At 32.2% G+C, this 20,350-nt stretch overlaps 1 protein-coding gene across 1 annotated transcript; it reads left to right on the top strand.

The window, feature by feature from the left end:
- The first annotated feature begins 690 nt into the window (after positions 1-690).
- On the top strand, positions 691-18,956 carry LOC127714063 (leucine-rich repeat-containing protein 74A-like). Its single transcript, XM_052220011.1, has 13 exons — positions 691-756; positions 1,917-2,169; positions 2,966-3,159; positions 3,662-3,769; positions 4,947-5,040; positions 7,674-7,723; positions 8,508-8,589; positions 9,206-9,291; positions 10,633-10,827; positions 11,269-11,361; positions 14,944-15,225; positions 16,608-16,693; positions 18,138-18,956. The coding sequence occupies exons 1-13, from the start codon at positions 691-693 to the stop codon at positions 18,556-18,558; spliced, it is 2,010 nt and encodes a 669-aa protein (XP_052075971.1). The 3' UTR covers positions 18,559-18,956.
- Positions 18,957-20,350: the final 1,394 nt, after the last annotated feature.

Genomic DNA, 20,350 nt, shown 5'->3' with positions numbered 1-20,350 from the left:
GATGAAGGTCTGGATAACGTTTACAGAATAGAGAATAGTTGGTAATATGTTGGAATGAAGGAAACACGTATAAAGAATAGAGAAAAATAGGTAAAAAAAATACAGAATAGAGAATAATATATAGGGTGCTAAAATATAAAGAATAGAAAATAACATGCAAAATTTAGAAAGAAAAGAGAAAAATGGCCTAAATATAAGATAACTGAAATGATGGATCCCCCTCCCCCCTAATCATAGAGGAAAAAGATTACAAAAAACCCTATCAGAGAATGTTCGCTATTACTGAATCAAAATTATTTTCAAAGGGGGAGGGGGAGAGGGTAGAACCGAGAATTGAACACGGACTGTGGTGCACTGGTTGAGTTTGGTCTGAACTAGACTGTAGAAATTGAGAATCTCCATGAAAGAAAATATTTTGGTGCATTTAAATTTTATAATCTCTTCATTAATCCTTTCAACATGCACCTCAATTAATCGGTTTCATTGTTCTTGTCTTATATACAAAGTTAAACTACTGGAGATTAGCAAACAAAGATTAAAAGATCACATTTAAGGTTACAAACTTAAAACATTGGTGTTATAATGAAGTGACGTTCTCCATTTTGACGTACATTATAATTTTGAAAATGGAGTTTTATTAATTATATAGACGATATTTTACAATACTCGACAAACCTTGGGATTTAAAAGATGATTAGTCGACGTGCATCACCCGGTATCAGCCTAGGAGCGGACAATCATGGACGTCTATTTGAAGTAAGTGATACTGTTGCTCTTAAGTTTAGTCCTCATAGTCTCAGCTAATATATGAACGCCTTATTTAGGTCACTATCAATCCTTTTATTGCGTCTTCTAGTATTAACAAAGTATAAGCATGGATATAAAAAAGAAAATGTGGTATTATTGCCAATGATAAAACTCTTCACAAGAGACCAAATGACACAGAAATTAACAACTATATAGGTCACCGTACGGCCTTCAACAATAAGCAAAGCCCATACCGCATAGTCAGCTATAAAAGGATGCCTATTTGAGGATGTGAATGTGGATTTGTCATTTCATTATTTTTTTAATTAATTTTTAAGCCATTTTTCACTATTCTTTATCTTTTAATATACTTTTATCTGTTTCTAATATCTTAGTACCCCGTTACTTTTTGTTGTTCTCTGTATTGTTGATATTTTTTTCGGTCACAGTTTCTCTCTCTCTTTTTTTTCCCAAATGACAAAAAGGATAAAATTTCCCATTTAAGGGCAATGACAAACGACAATTTCATCTATGCTGATTTATTTACAGGTCTTGTCTAGCTGAGCTTTTTTGCTACTTAAAGTGTATAATTTTCAAGATTATAGATATGTTCTATTTTTCCCCATGTATGTCTTATTGGTTGGCATTTTTTTTTTTTTAAACTAGACACCCAAAGATAATTGTGGAAAAGTTTGGTTAAACTTGACCGAGTAGTTTCAGAGATTTTTTTGTTGTTGTAAAAAATAACAGACGATGGACGACGACGGAAACCGGACGACGACGCCAGACGCCGGGCGTCAAGTGACGAGAAAAGCTCATTTGGCCTTATTTGTCAGGAAAGTTAAAAAAGGGGTTCTAGTGTAATTACAACAAATATAGCCGAATAGGGTCTAATTTAACAAAACGAATGCAACACCAATCTTCATTAATCATCGTACTTGGATCGAGATTAGATAGCTATCTATCTGTTCGTGGTGCAGAAACATTACCGTTACTGTTATTACTATCATACTATATTATTTTTTTCTTCATAAGCTTAAGAAATGTATCCAAATAAATACCCATTACGAGTAGTAACTCAATATATATATCCAGGTTTGAGTATGAATTTCTTTTAAACGACATTAGAATATAAAATGAAAACAAAATAAAAATTGTTTTTTTTTAAGAAATCAGTTCGAGAACGAAACTTGAAGAAAACTAAACCTGGAGTACTAGCTGCACAATACAGACTCAATGTTCCTGCTACAAAAACATCCCAGTCAAGTAAAATACTTAGGCCAAAGAAACATGACATGGTTCAGATGGTCCGAGACGAAGTCGAGGATAGTAATGTTTTCGATGTACCGAAAAAAGAAGAGAGAGAAGTTAAAGAAATTAGGCTGCTTAATTTAGACGACTCTGATTTTTCAGATGAGGAAGGTAAGATAAGGATGACCGCTACTCTTGTTTTTGACGTTTTGTCAGATATTCGGAATCCTCTAGTTTTATCCACTTAATGCCATTAAATATTTTGTCCGCTAACCCTTACTTTATCTCTTTTATTACGTGTAGTGTAAAATGCTATATCTCTTGCACGTAAAAGACACCCTTGTAGATTTCGAAAAATGACAGGCTAATGCCGACACAAGGCAGCACTCGCACCAGCAAAGTGGAAAGGGATTAATATAAGTTGTAATAACTTGTTTCCCAATCCACTAAAAATAAATATGTTTAATCTAAATGCTATTTTTGAAAATCTTATAAAATCCTTACTTTTTCATAGTTTTTGAAAGAAAAAAACAAGTTAATGTTAAATCATTCCCCGCCAAATTTTGAATGGATTATATCTCAAAAACTAGAACCTGTCCATTTTTTCTACTTTTTAAGTTCAGTTATGTATATACTATCAATTTATAACAGTCTTTTAAAAAGCTTGTTATTTTCAAACAGTGGTGCGAACATCCTTAATTTGGTTTTAAATACTTCATCCTCCGAGGAAAAAAGGAAAAGAAGGAGGTATGATAAGTGCAATTTGGCCCCTTGGGTTCATAAGTCCAATTAATTAACAAACTCTTTTAAGTTGGAATCATAAGCCATCAGTAAACAAAAATGTATTTTAATTTTGTCTTTCTGATTTTCTTTCTTGAGATAGCGTGTTTAGGAATTAGTTTTTATAGTCACTTATATACAAGAAAGACTCTATAAAATAGTCATTTGTTTTGTATTTTATGTTCAGATGAACTTGAGCTATATTTCATGAGTCAACGGCCAAAAGAGAAGATGTCTCAAAAACTTTATAAAGAGGCTTGTAAGACATTACAGATCACGCCGATGCAAATGTTTCATAAAGCTTTGGACACAGATGAAATCCGAGTTATCGGAGTGACGATGAAACCAAAAGATACAAAGGCGTGTGCAATAGCTCTTTGTGTAAGTATAACTTTTGATCTAAAACAATTTAGGAAGTGCATGGGTGAGGTAAAAACTCTGGTAACTGGAACACCAACCCGACAAAAGTTGATAATAATAATAAACATTTATAGTAACATTTACGGTACAAGTTTAACTGCATCAAATGGTCATTTCGATAATTATAATGTCTCTTAAGTGATGCTCGAGACCAAAATATTTGAATAATTAAATCAATCAATCAATCAATCAATCAATCAATCAATCAATCAATCAATCAATCAATCAATCAATCAATCAATCAATCTATCTATCTATCAATCAACCAATCAATCAATCAATCAATCAAGTGATCAATCGTTTAATCAAGTTATACATCAATCCTTAACTTCCATTCCGAAAAACTCTTTATCATGGGACGCGATGGATTCGTGATTGTAGCACCATGGTATAACTTGGTTTCGTATAAAATGTACTGTGGTGTACTGAACTAACGCTATCGTCAATAAATCAATCATTTCAGCGAGACAGTGAAGTAGAGAAGCTGACATTTGACGGGAATGATCTAGGAAGCAGTGGTGCTATGTATATTGCTGATGTGGTGGACAGGAACACATACTTGATAGAATTAGTAAGTGGAAAGAAGCAAACAAGCTTCTTATTCTTATGGAATGCACATTTATTTAGTTGTTGTACCCACATGCGCTAGGGGGAAATAGCTCCATTTTTCTAAATATTTTATATCGATTTTGTAAATGAATTATCTTTAATATTTTAACATATTTTCACCTAATGTGTTCTAACAGTTATCGATACTATGTTACACTAACAGTTATCGATACTATGTTACACTAACAGTTACTGTAGTATATATATATATATATATATATATATATATATATGTATGATGCTCTTTTATTCTAATTCTACATTGGCTAGAGGTATAGAGGAGGGTGTTGAGATCTCACAAAACATGTTAAACCCCGCTGCATTTTTGCGCTTGTTCCAAGTCAGAAGCCTCTATCCTTTGTTAGTCTTGTAAGTTTTTTAATTTTAGTTCATTTATATGTTTTTGAGTTTGGTGTGACGTCCATTTAAATTAAACTAGTACACATTTTGTTTAGGGGCCAGGTGAAGCACGCCTCCGGGTGTGATATTTTCTTGCTGTGTTGAAAACCTATTGGTGGCCTTCGGCTGTTTTCTGCTCTTTGGTCGGGTTGTTGTCTCTTTGACATATTCTCCATTTCCATTCTCAATTTTATTATTTTCGAGGGGCATCGTTATATATAGTGTTATTGTTATATCGTATGAATAAGAGCAATAACACAGTAATAAGTATAGGTTAAAAACATATATAAGTCACTACTAACTTGGAACTGTCACGTTGGAAGAAAACATACTAACTTAAAATTAACAGCGCCGATCGCGAACTATTTACATTGAAAACATTTTTAAATCAGAAAGATGTATAAAGCAGAAAATTGCACATTAATCATATTAGGAAAATTAATGTATGAAAATCAAAAGAAAGTTTTCTTCGACTTAAAGAGTTATAACAGAGAGTAAAAACATCAGAAGATGTGGTATAATGGCCAATGAGACAAAGACCAAATGACATAGAAGTTAACAAATATAGGTCACCGTACGTCCTTCAACAACGACCAAAACCCATACCGCATAGTCAGCTATAAAAGGCCTCGAAATGACAAAAGTTTCACAATTAAAACGAGAAAACGACTTGCCCGATTTAGGTAACAAAAACAATGAACGTGCTTACATGTTGCTTGATCTTTCTATCTTTGTTCCAGAGTATTACAGAAAACAATATTGGAAAACAAGGTGCTGAAGCTATATGTGAAGCGTTGAAGAATAATAATTACCTGAGAAAGTTAGATTTATCAGGTGAGCAGAAAATCAGTACACAATTCAGAGGCGGATCTATATAGGGGGGGGGGGGGGGTCCGGGGTTCGAACCCCCTTTTTGACGATCATTGCTTTTGAATGGGGGACATATGGTTGGAAATCCCCTTTTGAAAATGGCTAGATCCGCCCCTGCAATTATTACATACTGCAGAGTCACCTATAGTTACCCGAAATTTTCAATCAAAACCAAATTTATTTATAAACCCCTAAACAGTACTAAAAAATAAAACATCAGAAGGCTTTTGGGTAGTTCTAAACAAGAAAAGAAACTCTTTTATAGGTTAGCATAAAAGCAAAGCATCACATACTGGTCTAAGTTTATTCGACCGGCCGCATCATACTAATATATTGAAGACAACAGACCAACATGGCTTAAAATTGTTAATATAAATGTAAGAATAAATGAAGTAAACGTCAATTAAACGGCAACCCAACACTACAAGAAGAAAGTGTCGATACAGGAACATAGCTACTGAATTCTGAGCTTAATATCTTGATTTGCATAAGGAATATATGCGGGTTTGGATGGGGGTTTACAGAGAAAAGAATAACGTGCAAAATGTATAAAGAATAGAGAAAAATGGACTAAAAAATTTAAGAAATGAAGGGCCCCATCCACATCCTCATATTATCTTTACTACTAAAGGAAGAGTCCGATGTTATTGAGCAGTAACTCCTCTGAAACCATACAAAGTAGGAAATATTTGTGATAAGACGTATTTATAAATGTAGTCTTTTGTACTTCTTTAATTTGTTTTTGAAATAATCTTTTTTACACAGAAAACGCCCATTTTTGAGAAAATATTTAAATTCGGAGACGTTTATCGATCCGTGTCTTATACGCTTTCGCGCATGCTGAGTCGACGTACTGCCCGCGAAATCTATAATACTAAAGTCCAATTTGTTAGCCGTCATGATGTAAATACGGCGTATCAAAGATTTCAATGTTAAAAATTACACCATTCCAGGGTCTTTTTTTCCATAAAATTATATTACCAATGATTAACAAGTTCCGGGTCGAATCCGATACCGATACCAATAGTATATGTCTTCTTCTTCTCTTAGTTAATTTCTCCGTTGTCGGAGCACCTTTGTCACACGGGTATAAAAATACTTTTCTTAATTTTAATACTACTTATTTGAAAATAAAACAGTAAGAACTTAAATACTAAAACAAAGAGGTATATGCATTCCTTCATAAAATATTATTGTCCTAAAAATATAGAGAAATGCAAAAACCGTATTCGAATACTATTTACATATATTAGTGCAAGTGAATTAAAAACCAGTCTATACATAAGGCGTACTGCAGGTCATGGATCCGCGATGTCGCGGGCGTGTTCTAGTTTATACATAAAAATGGAAAGGGACTAAAGGGAGATCATTGGTAGTCTTTAATTAATTTCTTCTCCGGAATCACAATTTATTATTTTTGTCTTAAGTCTTAAACGATTTTTTACATTTTCACAAGATAATGAAACTAGTACATTTATATAATAAATGTATCAAATGATTAACGAGCAATATGAGAAGAAGCCGACACCTTTTTATTGAAATAATTATAGGCTTGAATAATTAAGCTATACTATTTGTTAGTACAACAATTTTCAAATATCTTTTTAAATATCTCGAGAACAAATTGTATTGATCGAATACAATGCAAAACACAAACAAGTTAAATAGAATTAAACCTATTCTGTGGATATACCTCTCACCTTTGGTATCTTCGGGTTCATTGTAGTAAAAACCTCATTTTAAATTGTGTACAAAAATAGTTATATTGCACGCATTTCTTACATTTTGTTTTTATAGTGATTAAGAGTTATATGTTTATTATCCTCCTTATGGAGAGTATGAATATACATGAACATAGATACAAAATATCATATAATACAGAGCTACTGTGTTAATAATGAGAATGTTAATAAAGATTTGAATAAAATAAATGAATAAATAAATAAATAAATATAAATAAATAAATAAATAAATAAATAAATAAATAAATAAATAAATAAATAAATAAATAAATAAATAAATAAATAGCTATCTTAATGAATAAATAAATAAATAAATAGTTATTTTACTGAATAATTAAATAGATCCTTGAATAAATAACTAAATGTTCAGATAAATCGAATAATGTCTTTTTAGATATTTCAGTTGTAATACATATCAAATTAACTGTCATATTCCTTACATAACCTATATATAAACTTTACACACGAGTACGTGAAACTGTCTGCATCTGATTTTTCAAATGGGAAACATTTAAATTGTCACTTTTACATGATAGCAGAGTTAATGTCAAGTATGTGTCTTCCATAGCATAGAGCGTTGAAATTTGAAAAAATAGCATGACTGGAATTTTGAGTTAAAAAAAAGGCAGGATGAGACACTTTGTAAAAAAAAACAGCAGGATGACAATTTATGTAAAAAAAAAGTGAGGATAAACTAATAAATAAAAAATGGCAGGACCGGCCGAATACAGTGAAAAATAAAAAGGCAGGACAGAGATTACAACTAAAAAAAAAGGCAGGACAAAATTTTTCATCCTACTCCCCTCCCATAAAAATCAAATGGTAGCTCCCTTATATGTGTACACTCTTTTACAGGTAATAACTTGACGGAGGGCGATGCTGTTCATTTCAAAGAAATGTTAGATGTAAGTATGGTTGAAAAAAATCGAAATTAGCTGCACAGAGTTTAACAAAATGGTGGTGGTGGTGGTGGTGGTGGTGGTGGTGGGGGGGGGGGGGGGCATGCTTAAGGTGGAACCCCCTTTTTTGACGATCAATGCTTTTGAATGGGGACATATGGTTGGAACCCCCTTTTATTCTAGGTCGGAACCCTCTTTTTAAAAAATGGCTGGATACGCCCCCTGACACTTCAGTTCGTCTTGTTGATTTGTTTGTTGTTTATTGTTCGCAGCCATGAACACTGCCTTTCATAGTTAAGTTATGTTTTTATCTGGGATGTGGATTAATTAGTATTCTATTCTTTACATAACTTTAAAGTGTACGTGGTGAAATTGTACACGTACTATTAATACAAATTGGATTTTGATTTATATACATGAAAACACTGTTGACGCATACGTTCTAAACAGTTTTCCTCTCTCTGAAATAAAATAAAATGTAATAAATGCATTTAAAAATGAACACAAAGCTAAAGGGGCAATCTAAACACAAATCAAAGATAGATTCTAGTAGACAATATCTTGTTCAAAAGAAATCATATCACATGATATTCGTTTTAGTCCCTGTTTGGTCATAAATATTATCCTATATTCAATATAATGTTTGATCGTCACTGGTGTGGGCAAATCCAGAAACGAGTTTCGGATACACCAAATGTATGAACTGTTTTTTTTGCACATGCACTCACAATATCAAATCTTAGTTTACTGCTTTACCTGAACATTTTTGTGTTAATTTTTATCATTTCAGGAGAACCATGCCCTTAGAGAACTTCATCTGAAACACAATAAATTTCACGAAAGAGGAGGCGAAATATTTGCAGAAGGATTAGGTATAATAGCTTAACGATAAAGAAAGTTAAAAAAAAAAATCATGATAGCAGTGAAGTGTTATGTTATAAAGAATCCCAATTTCAGTATCAAATATCATTTGGAAAATATTGTTAATATGTGTTTGTGTATGAGCTGTTTCATAATTTTTTTTACCGCTAAAATTGTATACCGCACTTTACCGTTTATATCCTTTACTCAATTTACGAAGATTATCCCATCACAGGGACTCGGTTCGCAGATTAAAAAAAATGTAAACAATGTTTTTTCAATTTTTTTTAAAGCTATTCCTGTCGATTTGTATTACTTTATAAACGTATTTAACGATGGTAACAATATTTTTAGCAATGTGCAGTTTACTATCCATGTCCGTATACTGAAAAACATTGTTTAAATTTGTTTAATCTGCTAACAGAGTCCCTGTCCATCCCATGTCTCGATGTATGACCATTTTTTACATTATCCGAAGCAAACTCGTCGCTTTCCGAACATTCCCGAAGTTCTGCGATTGACAAATTTTACGAACTTCGGTCCTTGCTTTGATTTGCTTTTTCACTTGCATTTTAGTTATGTTTAATATGTTTTTATTCCTAATGATATCTGTTTTATGATTTACAGCTGTTAATGACTTCCTCAAAGTTCTTGATTTAAGTTGGAATCACTTACGACTCCGTGGAGCCACAGCTATTGGTAGAGCTTTACAGGTTTGTTTACAAAAAAAATATATAGTGTGATTTCATTGTACTTTTTTTTCCAAAACTGTGAAATTCGTATGAAGTGTATGTTTAACAGCCGCGGAAAAAAATGTCACGTCACATAAGACACCTTAAATCCGATTGTAATTTTGAATCAAAGTACTGAAGTACTGAACATCGGATGACCGCAAGTTCTTGTGGATGCTCACAAGCACTTATCTCAGAAAAAAAATCACGTCTCTATATCTGAAAGTGAGGTTAATGTACAGAAATAAATTTTTCTGAGACAAGTTAATGCGTGGATGATATATTAATTAATGACAGGGAATTCAAACTCACCGTAATAACTATTATATTGTAGTGATACAATCAGTATACTCTGGTTTGTTGTTATATATTATATTAATTTTCATCCATTTGTATACCATTCTATTCTATTATTCTAATAATAGTGCAGTGCAAGTGCATGGTGGACACTCTTCTGTAATAACTCGATTTTTCTAATAGATTGGATTTGAGTAGGTATTCATATTTTCCCGCAAAACGTTCTTGAGATATTCTTTCGCATGCGTTAACACAATTTTTCTGTACGTGTGCATAGATATTAATGATTTTTTACTTATATATAGATTTCTAACGACAAAACATTTTCATATCATTAATTTATGTTCTAAAAAAATATTTTTATGAGTATTCATTGAAAATTTATAACAAGCGATAAGGAATGTTATTTTGCACTCGATAATATCCGCGTATTTATACGATCGGTTACCAGTCAAAAAACGAAAGTCAAATCTCTGTGGCAACAATACATCGGAATGCCCTCACGGTCATCGCGATGTAAAAATGGCCTGTTTTTTGCTCTTCAGTCGGTTTGCTGTCTCCTTGACACATTCCCCGTTTCCATTCTCTATGCTGTCTAAATACATCAAAGAAAAGGAAACCCGCAATATCAATACAGAGGAATATTAAACATCATTCTACTTTTTGTTTTTTACGCTGGGGTCCAAAATGCAAGCAAAAAAGCTCTTGATTTTGCCTATACTCGATCTAATGTTATGTTTTGAAACGTTTTGATTGTCCGCAATCAGCTTGATAGGAGATCCATGGTGAATCTGAGCTAAGGTTGCTTACAACCACACCATTTTGAGTTTAGTTTATAGTTGTCTCTTCGCGGCAATTATACCACATCTCGTACTTTCATATCGATAGAACATATCGTCATCAATTACGAACAATACATACTGGTTCGATATTATATTTCTAATTTGTGGCGAAGAGTGCTCTTTCAATGTTATTTTTAAACATGGTTTAATACATGTCTAATTGATTCTTTTATCAAATATATAGAAAAATCGCCATCTGGAAAAACTTGACATTTCTTGGAACGGCTTCCACTTAACAGGAGCAGCAACTATCAGTTACGCCCTAACAATGAATACAGCACTTATTGAACTAGATATGAGTTGTAACAGACTTACAGACGCATGCGCAAAATGTCTTATAAAAGGAATTGAGAAAAATTCAACTCTGAAAATTTTGAGGGTAAGTTCCTCTTTTATCTGCCTTTTTTCTTCTTGTTATGTTTGTAAATTAATGTTTAAAATGAGTCAAAACATGAAAATTGAAAGTTTTGGCGCTTTTCTATACTAAAAAGTAAAAAAAAAAACAGAAACATAAACAGACCAAAGATAGTTCTACCTGTTTGATAAACTGATCAGCTCATTGTTGCTTAGCGACGTCTAGTCAAGTTTGTTTACAGTCTGAGTGACGCTTATCCTTAAATGGAATACATTTATTTATAAAAAAAAATTGATAAACTTCTAATTATAGATTAAAATTGATTTCATTTTCTTTCTAATTTGAACTTGAAAAATATCTCATTGATCAAAATAAAAAATAATGAAAAATCTTTTATCAAAGTAGAAATAAAAATAATGCGCTTCAAAAAGATTGAAAATTATTTTATTTGTTTGAATATTTTAGCTTGGAAAAAATCAAATGTATCCCGTCAGTGCAATGGCCATACTGGAATGTATAGATCAATCCATATCAGGAATACAACTCTTAGATCTTGGGGTAAGTTTGAAAAAAAGAACCAACAGGAACTGATAGGAATACTCTCTATTGGACGCTTAGCAATACAACTTCCGAAGCAAGGTTGTCGGCTCTCCGGACTTTCCCGAAGTCCTGCGTTTAACACATTGATTGCCGAGTTTATGAGCTTCGGTCCTTGGTTGGAAGTTGCTTAGCAATATTGTCGATCGTGCATGTCTGTCATATTTGTTTTCGAAACTTTTATTGTTGTAAATTAGGCCGTTAGTTTTCTCTTTTGAATTGATTCACACTTTTCATGTCTTGGCCTTGTATAGCTGACTTTTACTCATCGTTGAAGGCTGTATGGTGAACTATAGTTGTTTAAATCTTGGTTATTTCAACACTGGTAGATAGTTGTCTCACTGGCAATCATACCACACCACCTTATTTTTATATTTAAAGTCATCTGAGTTAGAACACTTAAATAAGCATATTTATTTAGTTCGTCAACTTTTAAAAACTTATTTTAAGTCATTGATTTAAATACATTTCTCTCATTCAGTTACAAGTGGCAATAGATCATACTTTTTTATTAGTTAACTCGATCCTAGGACCTCTGTGTTACAAGGCAGAGCTTTAACCGACTGAGCTAAAGAAATATTTCCTTAACTCAACCGCTCACGGCTGACTAAGTATCTAATAATGAAGGGAAGCAATCCCGTCATACATCTATAATATATCTGGCTTAACATTCCAGTTTATAAAATGATAAAAAGTGTTAAATCTTTTAGAATATAGATTTGTCTCGTTTTGTTATCCATGAGAGTTTAAAAATGGCACCATTCTTATAAGTCTGACAAAGTGCCGTTGTTTAGTATTCAAGTTAATATTTGAAAAAAAGGATTATTATACAAGTATTTTGATAAGCATTGATCAAATTTTACCTTACGTTAATCTGACGTTTGACCTTTTTACGATGAACTTCTTAACACCTTCTTGAGACTTTAAGCCGATCAAATGGTTTAAGAAATCCTAAAGTTTAATTTACTTTGCGTACTGACATTTACTTTGTTTAGGTTAAACCGTATACATGTATACAAAATGAACTTTTAAATATATTCAACTTTATTTTTTATGGATACGGAATATCAGTAACCAAGAGGGAGATTTATGTGGGGTGCATACGGAGCGTGCGCCCCCTAAAATCAGAAAAAAAATTAATATCCTATTTTTGAAAAAAAAGCGATTTAGAATTTTTCATCTCGCCACCCAATCTAATTAAAATATAGATCTCGGATTTCGTTATACTACGTTATATACGTAGTATAACGAAATCCGAGATCTATATTTTAATTAGATTGCTCGCCACCCTCATCACCATTATTACGGTCTCATCCCACAACACTGAAGTCCTGGATACTCTCCTGACTGTAGTTCCTTTAAATATCACTAAATACAATTGAAACTGCATTACACTCTTTTGAAAATCAGTAAGAATGTCATTTCTCTATTTGTGGGGTTAGGAAAATATTATACAATTATTTCAAATGACAGTGAGCCTAAAGTTGTTTTGCGCAGGATAGTATATATTCAGTGATTTTCAAAGTAATAACCTTTTAAATCATATGGGGATGTTGGATGTGTACTGATTGATATTTTAGTCTTAGATACATCATTTTTGTTTGTTTGTTGTTATTGGTTTTGAGCTGTCAATAACTCAGATCTGTACTTAGTATCTTTTTGTTGTGGGGATGTATAAGTACCCTGCCACGTCCACTCTGTGCTTTTGTTAGATGTATTTCTATTTGTATCCATCTGATGAGTTAAGACTTTTTCAAGACTTTTTCAACTGATTTTTATGGTTTGTTCTTATGTTGTACTGTTACATCACTGTCCCAGGTTTGGGGGAGGGTTTGGCGCCAGATAACATGTTAACCCCGCCATATTCTTTATATACCTATCCCAAGTCAGGAGCTTCTAATTCAGTGGTTGCCGTTTGTTTCAGTGTATCATATTTGTTTTTCGTTCATTATTTTGTACATAAATAAGCCGCTAGTTTTCTCGTTTGAATTGTTTTACATTTGTCATTTCAGAGCCTTTTAACTATATATATATATAGCTCACTATAAGGTATAGGTTTTGCCCATTGTTGAAGGCCGTACGGTGACCTATAGTTGTTAATTTCCATGTCATTTGGTATCTTGTGGAAAGTTGTTTCATTGGCAATCACACCAGATCTTTTTAATTTTATATAAACACTTGCACTGAATGCACCAGTACACCAGCAGCGGTATCGATCTAGTGGTAGAATTTCATAATAATGAAACTAATTGCAGCACTCAAAATAAACAGAAATTTAATTTACACCATGTTCTCTGCTTGTATAGAATTGGAGCAAAAAAATATGCCAAAAGATTACCTTAAAATTCGAAAAGTGGTTGATTGATTCTATTTTTTTGTTTAAAGTCCCCAGTGGCAAATATTTCATGTATATTAAGGACGAAATAAAAAAATTAGGAATGTTGAAAAGGCAATCTTTAGTTAATCATTAAGACAAGTAAGTCATTGTCATTGAATTTAAAAAAGACACAAGCATAAACATGATAAAAGGGCTTTTTAACCCAAAATATATGGATATACTATGAAACATCAAATATAGAACAAGTTGCTCATATCTCCTTTTATGCATCATAACTTCGCTCAAATCTTTTTTGCACCTGAGATCAGCTTCGGCATTGCCATGATTTATGTCATCCATTGAATAAGTTCTCCGTTGAATAACGACAGAAATTACGAAACCAACCAAGGTTCCATATCCATCAGGTAAAGTTGACCTCAAATGGATTGGACATTCTTTTAAGGTAGATCATCGGTATGTATTTCCTCAATTAGAATTTTCTTATACTTTGCCCAAAATGAAGATTTTACTATGCTTTTTTTTCAAAAACATAATAAAAAGTATGGGTCTCCTTGCTATTTTTCAAGCTACAAATCGTGCAAAATTGCCCAAATTTGCATAGATTGTTCATGAAAAACTTTTGAAATAGAATATGAGAAGATAGGTTTTATAATATGCTTTAAGAAAATAAAAAGAAAAATTGATGTCACCGAACTTGTTTTCTTGCTAAAAGTAAAAAATGAAAATTTCACTATCATTCCAGTACAAAAATTTCATTATAAGAGTAAATTCCCTTAAATGGCTAAGTTGAAAAATTTATTCTAAAAAACACAAATATTTAGTATTTTTTAAAAAAAATATTGGATAATGCAATAAATCATTTATTTTTCTTTGTACAAATAAACAATCTTACACATAGATTGCAAATCTGTCTCAAAATTTGCAGATTTAGACAAAGAATTAGAGCGATTGTGTACTGCTATTGTACACTACAAGATGGCGGTATACAGTGAATTTACCTTAAGGTCTCCTTTGGTCATATAGGTCCCCAAGTTTTTAAACATTCTTGGCTTTCAATATGTTAAGTTTTATCGTTCGTTGTGCAAAAAACCCAGAGGAGCTCTTAGAAGGCACACATTTATGCAGTGTTACTTTTATTTACAAAGCATCATCAAATGACCTGTATAAGTTAAACTTATTTTTGTATCTCTGACGTTTGATTGCAGGACCAATGTGTTATGGATACATTTGAAAAATTATATAATGAAATGAAAAAAAGAAAAGATTCCTTTAAAGCCATTTATGGATATGTTTGGGACACGAATCGCGAAGGAATTTCACAAACTGATGTAAACGAAGATGAAAAGGATCTCATTGACGAGGACCCATTACTTGTCTTATTTGAATATGCCCGACTTCAAAACTTTCGTCTTTTGGACATGTTTACTATATTAGACACAGATAAAAGTGGATCTCTTGATAAACAAGAATTCAAAGATGGATTAGAGGTGAGTATCTTACATGCTGTATAAATATACCATTGAAAGTTCCATCATCAGATTTAATCAAGACGGATTAGAGGTGAGTAATTTACAAGCTGTATAGATATACCATTGAAAGCTCCATCATACGATTGAATCAAAGATGAGTTGGAGATGAGTAACTTACAAACTGTATAAATATTCCATTAAAAGTTCTTCGTCAGATTTTTCAAAGATGGATTAGAGGCGAGTAACTTGCAAACTGTACCAATATACGATTGAAAGTTCATTGTCAGATTTAAGATTACTAATAGTATTAAAATACCAGATTTCAATTATTTTCTGCAACAAGTTTCCATTATTCCCTAGGAGATTGACAAAGAAGGAAGGAGGTTAAAAGAAGGGCAATAAAAAGTCAGACAATACCATGACACACAAATAAAAAGACGATTGGACATACAAACAAAATAATTCGCACACTAGGAAAGATAGAACAACCCGAATCCCCCAACATTGATGACATCACGGTCAAATGACAAAATTATGTATATGAGCTGGTAGACAAAAAAATTTCATCCAATCAGAGGACATGTTACATCCAAAATTAAATTATATTAAAATGATTACTGCTGTACCCCTAATTTTGACATTTTTACCAGTTATGTCTGTTTGTTTTACTTACACATTGATGTCGATATAATGGAATTTTATGCGACTGTCATACAAGTGAGAAGTTTAGCCAGGTTTAATTCACAATTTTTTACATAAGGAAATACATGTACCAAGTCAGGAATATGACAGTTGTTTTCCATTCCTTTGATGTGTTTGAGCTTTTGATTTTTCCATTTTTTAAAGAACTTTCCATTTTGAATTTCCCTTGGAGTTCGGTATAGTTGTTATTTTACTTTATTTTGAAGGGCATTCTGGTACACGTATAAGTAAGAGCAACCAAAAGAAAGTAAAACAAAACTATTATCGGTTTAATTTGGGGGGAGAGTTAACTGTTTTCCGATGATTTTGTTGTATATAGAAAACATAAAACAGATAATTTTCCCCAAAATTATACCCATTGAAAGCTTTATTTTACTTCCTTACGTTGCTCTTACTTGATCAAGTACCAGGATGTCCTACCACATAGATGATGACCTGTCGAAAAATTATAAATTCCGGTGACAAAATTTGGTAAGATGAAAATGTTTTTTTTTATTAAATAACATGGATGTCAATGAGATAACACCAAGAAAATAGATTACACTCTGAAGTGTGAACGAATGTTTTTACTTTTATGTTTTTCTGTTTGTCCATGGATGTATGCTACGTCAACTGCGGTCAATTGAGGTCTATATTATATCTTCCATATGTACTGAAGTTTATATCATCTTTTTTTATTTTTTTATAATTTTAAATAGCAAGTGAAAATACCAATGTCAGAACCATCTCTGAACCTTTTGATAAAGAAGATGGACAAAGACGGAGATGGTGAAATAGATTTTGGGTTTGTATAAAATAATAAATAAGGAAAAACAACACTATAAAAAATGCATGCGTCCAAAAATTTTTTCTGTGTTTACCTTTATCAGGAACTCTCAAAGCCGAATATTTGAAAGTCAAGGATGTATATATATATATATATATATATATATATATATATAGTTTTGTAGCCTTTATAGCTTACTAATAGCCAAATCCATCTAAGGCAAGCTTTACTCGAGTGAGTTGAAACCTTAGTTTCCCAATAATTTCTAGATATATATAAACACAAATTTAGAAAGGTTTGTTATAAAGCATGTCAGTACTGAAGTATTGACTACTGAGATGATGATACCCTCGTGTGTTAATAGTCCACTAGCAGCGTTATCGGCTCAGTGCTGCAACAAAACTGAAAACAACACTTTATAAATTTAATGCGTCCGGCGCGCTTTTATGGATAACATAAAAATTGTATTTCTATAATTTATTGAAATTTAAAATTTACATAATGGATTTCAACCATGCCACAGAAAACTACATACACATGAAAAATAGCAACATATTTTATCCACGTAGTGGTTGTCGTTGGTTCATATCTGTAATAATTGTTTATCGTTAATAATTTTGTTTTAAATTAGGCTCTTAGTTTTTTTCAATCCAGTTGTTTCGTATTTTATATATTTTAGCCTTTTATAACCGACTATACGGGATGGGTTATTCTCATCGTTGATTGCCGTACGGTTGCTTATAATTGCTTGCATCCACTTTATTTGAACTATATTTAAGTTGTATTGAGATATCATGGTTTCAGCATTCAATTTATTGGACGTCTGTTTACACCCATATAATGTATGGTTTTTGTTATCAAATATTCGTTCGTAGACCACGCGTGTAAACGTTCTTTAAAAATGTTTTACACATGAAAAAAAGTACCGTTGTAAAAGTATGATAAAGTACATTTTTCATATGTTAGGCATCTAGTTTTGAATGCACATTTCCCAGGCATGATAAGAAACCTTAGTCTTACGAGGGTGGTAAAGGGGGGATGCTTGCACGGAAAAAACGTGAAATAAGACATAATTTCACGTTGAACGTGAAATAATTTCTGCCATGAACGTTGCACAAAAAAAAACTTTGATGTGAACTTTTTGTGACTGATTCACTGTCTACCTGTATATGTAAACTCTCTGTTTTACTTGATATTCCCGATTTAGTATACACATTTATGATATGAATGGTTTTACGGCTTTTAAAAAAGTATATAACGATCTTCTTATCTTCTAAAATGCAAATACCCCGCAGCTCCAAAATCGGTAAGGAACAACACCAAAGGCCTTGCCGCTTTATCAAAAAACAAAATTGAATTCATTTTTCTTTACACCTAAGGTAAACTTTGCTTTAAGGAAGGCTCTTATCCAACAAATTGATAAAAATATATGTTAAATAAATTTCTGAATGTATTATTTTAGGGAACTGATTTCAGCTCAAAAGTTGCATAAAGAAAAATTGAGGGATTTTATGAGAGCTGAGGTTGATTTGGAGAACACAGAAATAGGAAGAATCGACCGGAAGATAAGAATGGTCATGAGCAGACGACATTTAATGAAAAAGAAGAAAACAGAAATGAAAGATCTTCTCAAAGTTTTAACAAAAGCAGCTAGACCCGTAGAAGAAGACATACCTGTGGAAGAAGACATACCTGTGGAAGAAAAAGTTGCTAGGGATCTGAAATCTACTTTACAAAAAGGCTTTCCTAAAATGGCAAATCTTATGAATTTCCTTCCAGATATAAAGCAAAGACTGTCATTAGTCACTCAAACAGAGGCAGAAGGAAACAACAACCAACCAGTGGACGCACCAGATGAAAGCAACCAATCAGGAGACACATGAAAACAACAAACATTTAAGAAATGTATAAGTGATAAATTAAACTGCTCTCTAAAAACGACAAATGAAAAAACAAAAAATTTTGAAGAATAAATGATACAGCTCCCAGGGATGAAAATTAACAAGGGCAACGTTGACCACAATCCTTAACATATGGCCTTGGCTACTAAACGTTTCTTCATTTTTATTTAGTTAGAAGAAATTAGACTACTACATTAAAATTTCTCAACAAAAATTCCGTTTCAGCTGGTTTTGATTTATATAATTTATATATGCTGGTTCACCGAAAGTGACATAAACAGCATGCCTGAACATCGATATTAAATACTTAATTTGAAAACTGGATTAATTTATCATTGACAATCAACAAAACATGTAAAATTAAATATTATTTATGTTTGTTCTTTTTTCTGATTGCTGTCAACAAATACTATAAATCTCATATTTATGATGTAAGATATGCTTACCCTCCCGTAGCAACTGAGATCATCCTCAGTTTATGGTCGGGTTCGTGTTGCTCAGTTTTTAGTTTTCTATGTTGTGTTTTATGTGCTGTTGTTTCTTTTTTGGTGAGGGACTTGGTGGCCGAGTGGTCTAAGTAGTCAAACTACTAGCTAGCTGTTTCACTTGCCTGTCAACACTCAGATTGTGAGTTCGATTCCTACACGTGGCAGGTGCGCATGAATCGAAACTTATATATCCCAACTCGTTCGGTATGCCCGTGTGTGTAGTGATGTCATAGATTTTAACGAACGTAATCAATGCATCACTGGTAAATTATTAAGTCAGGGATTTCGTTACCACAAATTACTTAAAACTTTTCCTAAATTCTTTCATAGATACAAAGATTTGATTAGTAAATTTGGCTGTACCTGTAGAAAACTTATTAAAAATGGTATTTCACATCCTAAATTTTATGGTAATATTGTACTTAAAGCGCGGAAATCATTATGTGATCCGTGTAAACTCATCGAACCTTTAAACAAACTTATTAGTAAGGGTTATCGTACCAATGTTGTAATTAGATCTCTGAATATAGTTTACATTGGCACTAATATCGATTTTGTCATTAGCAAATTAAAACATAACTAAATTTGTATTTTCTTTTCAAACGGGATGTATAGAGACACACACACGTTCATTTTTATCTATAGAGAAGTCACTCCTAACTATCCTACTACCTGTCGATACATTTATTTTTGGCATTGCACAAGTCATGTCTTCTTTGACTGTTTATGACGTTAAAATACTAAATCCCTGGGGTGTATTTTAGTTGATTTTAGTCTCTGATGCATGATTCTTTATTATTAATTGTTTTGGCTTTGAACTAGCTGTCAGTAACTGCGAGTACTCTCAAATCGTACTTTCTTTTTAATTTGACCTGTTGATACTATGTGTAATGCTTTTTTGTTATTTAATGTTAACATTGATCTTGTCTATATACCAGCTTTGATTATTTGGTATTTAATTACTACAAATTTTCACTTCTTCGAACTATGGACATCAAAATTATTTCATTTTTTCCTTAGATCCTATTCTTGGACCTGTACAGGAAGTTTTATCTAGCACTAATTGTATATTTTTATTGTTGATATTCACCCCATATGTACCAAGTGTTAGATTAGTTTTATTGATATTAAAGAAATTTCTTGGTATTCCTTAACGGAAGATTTTATACACACAGAAGAAGAAGTATACATAACAACAAAATTATTTTCATTTACCTGTGTATAATATGACGCAGGTTTCTTCAAAAATGATGATTTTCTATAAATTATTTGAAATTTCACAGTGA

The sequence above is a fragment of the Mytilus californianus genome, unplaced genomic scaffold (assembly GCF_021869535.1).
Source record: "Mytilus californianus isolate M0D057914Y unplaced genomic scaffold, xbMytCali1.0.p SCAF_9, whole genome shotgun sequence".
Taxonomy (NCBI): Eukaryota; Metazoa; Mollusca; class Bivalvia; order Mytilida; family Mytilidae; genus Mytilus; species Mytilus californianus.
This window is presented reverse-complemented; position numbering and strand designations above follow the sequence as displayed.

What these genes read in the sequence shown, in the direction of transcription:
- LOC127714063 (XM_052220011.1), top strand. Translation starts at nt 691, where the DNA reads ATGATTAGTCGACGTGCATCACCCGGTATCAGCCTAGGAGCGGACAAT. An exon ending in ATTTCAAAGAAATGTTAGAT is followed by an intron (nt 7,724 to 8,507) that starts GTAAGTATGGTT and finishes TTATCATTTCAG; the next exon opens with GAGAACCATGCCCTTAGAGA. An exon ending in CTATTGGTAGAGCTTTACAG is followed by an intron (nt 9,292 to 10,632) that starts GTTTGTTTACAA and finishes TCAAATATATAG; the next exon opens with AAAAATCGCCATCTGGAAAA.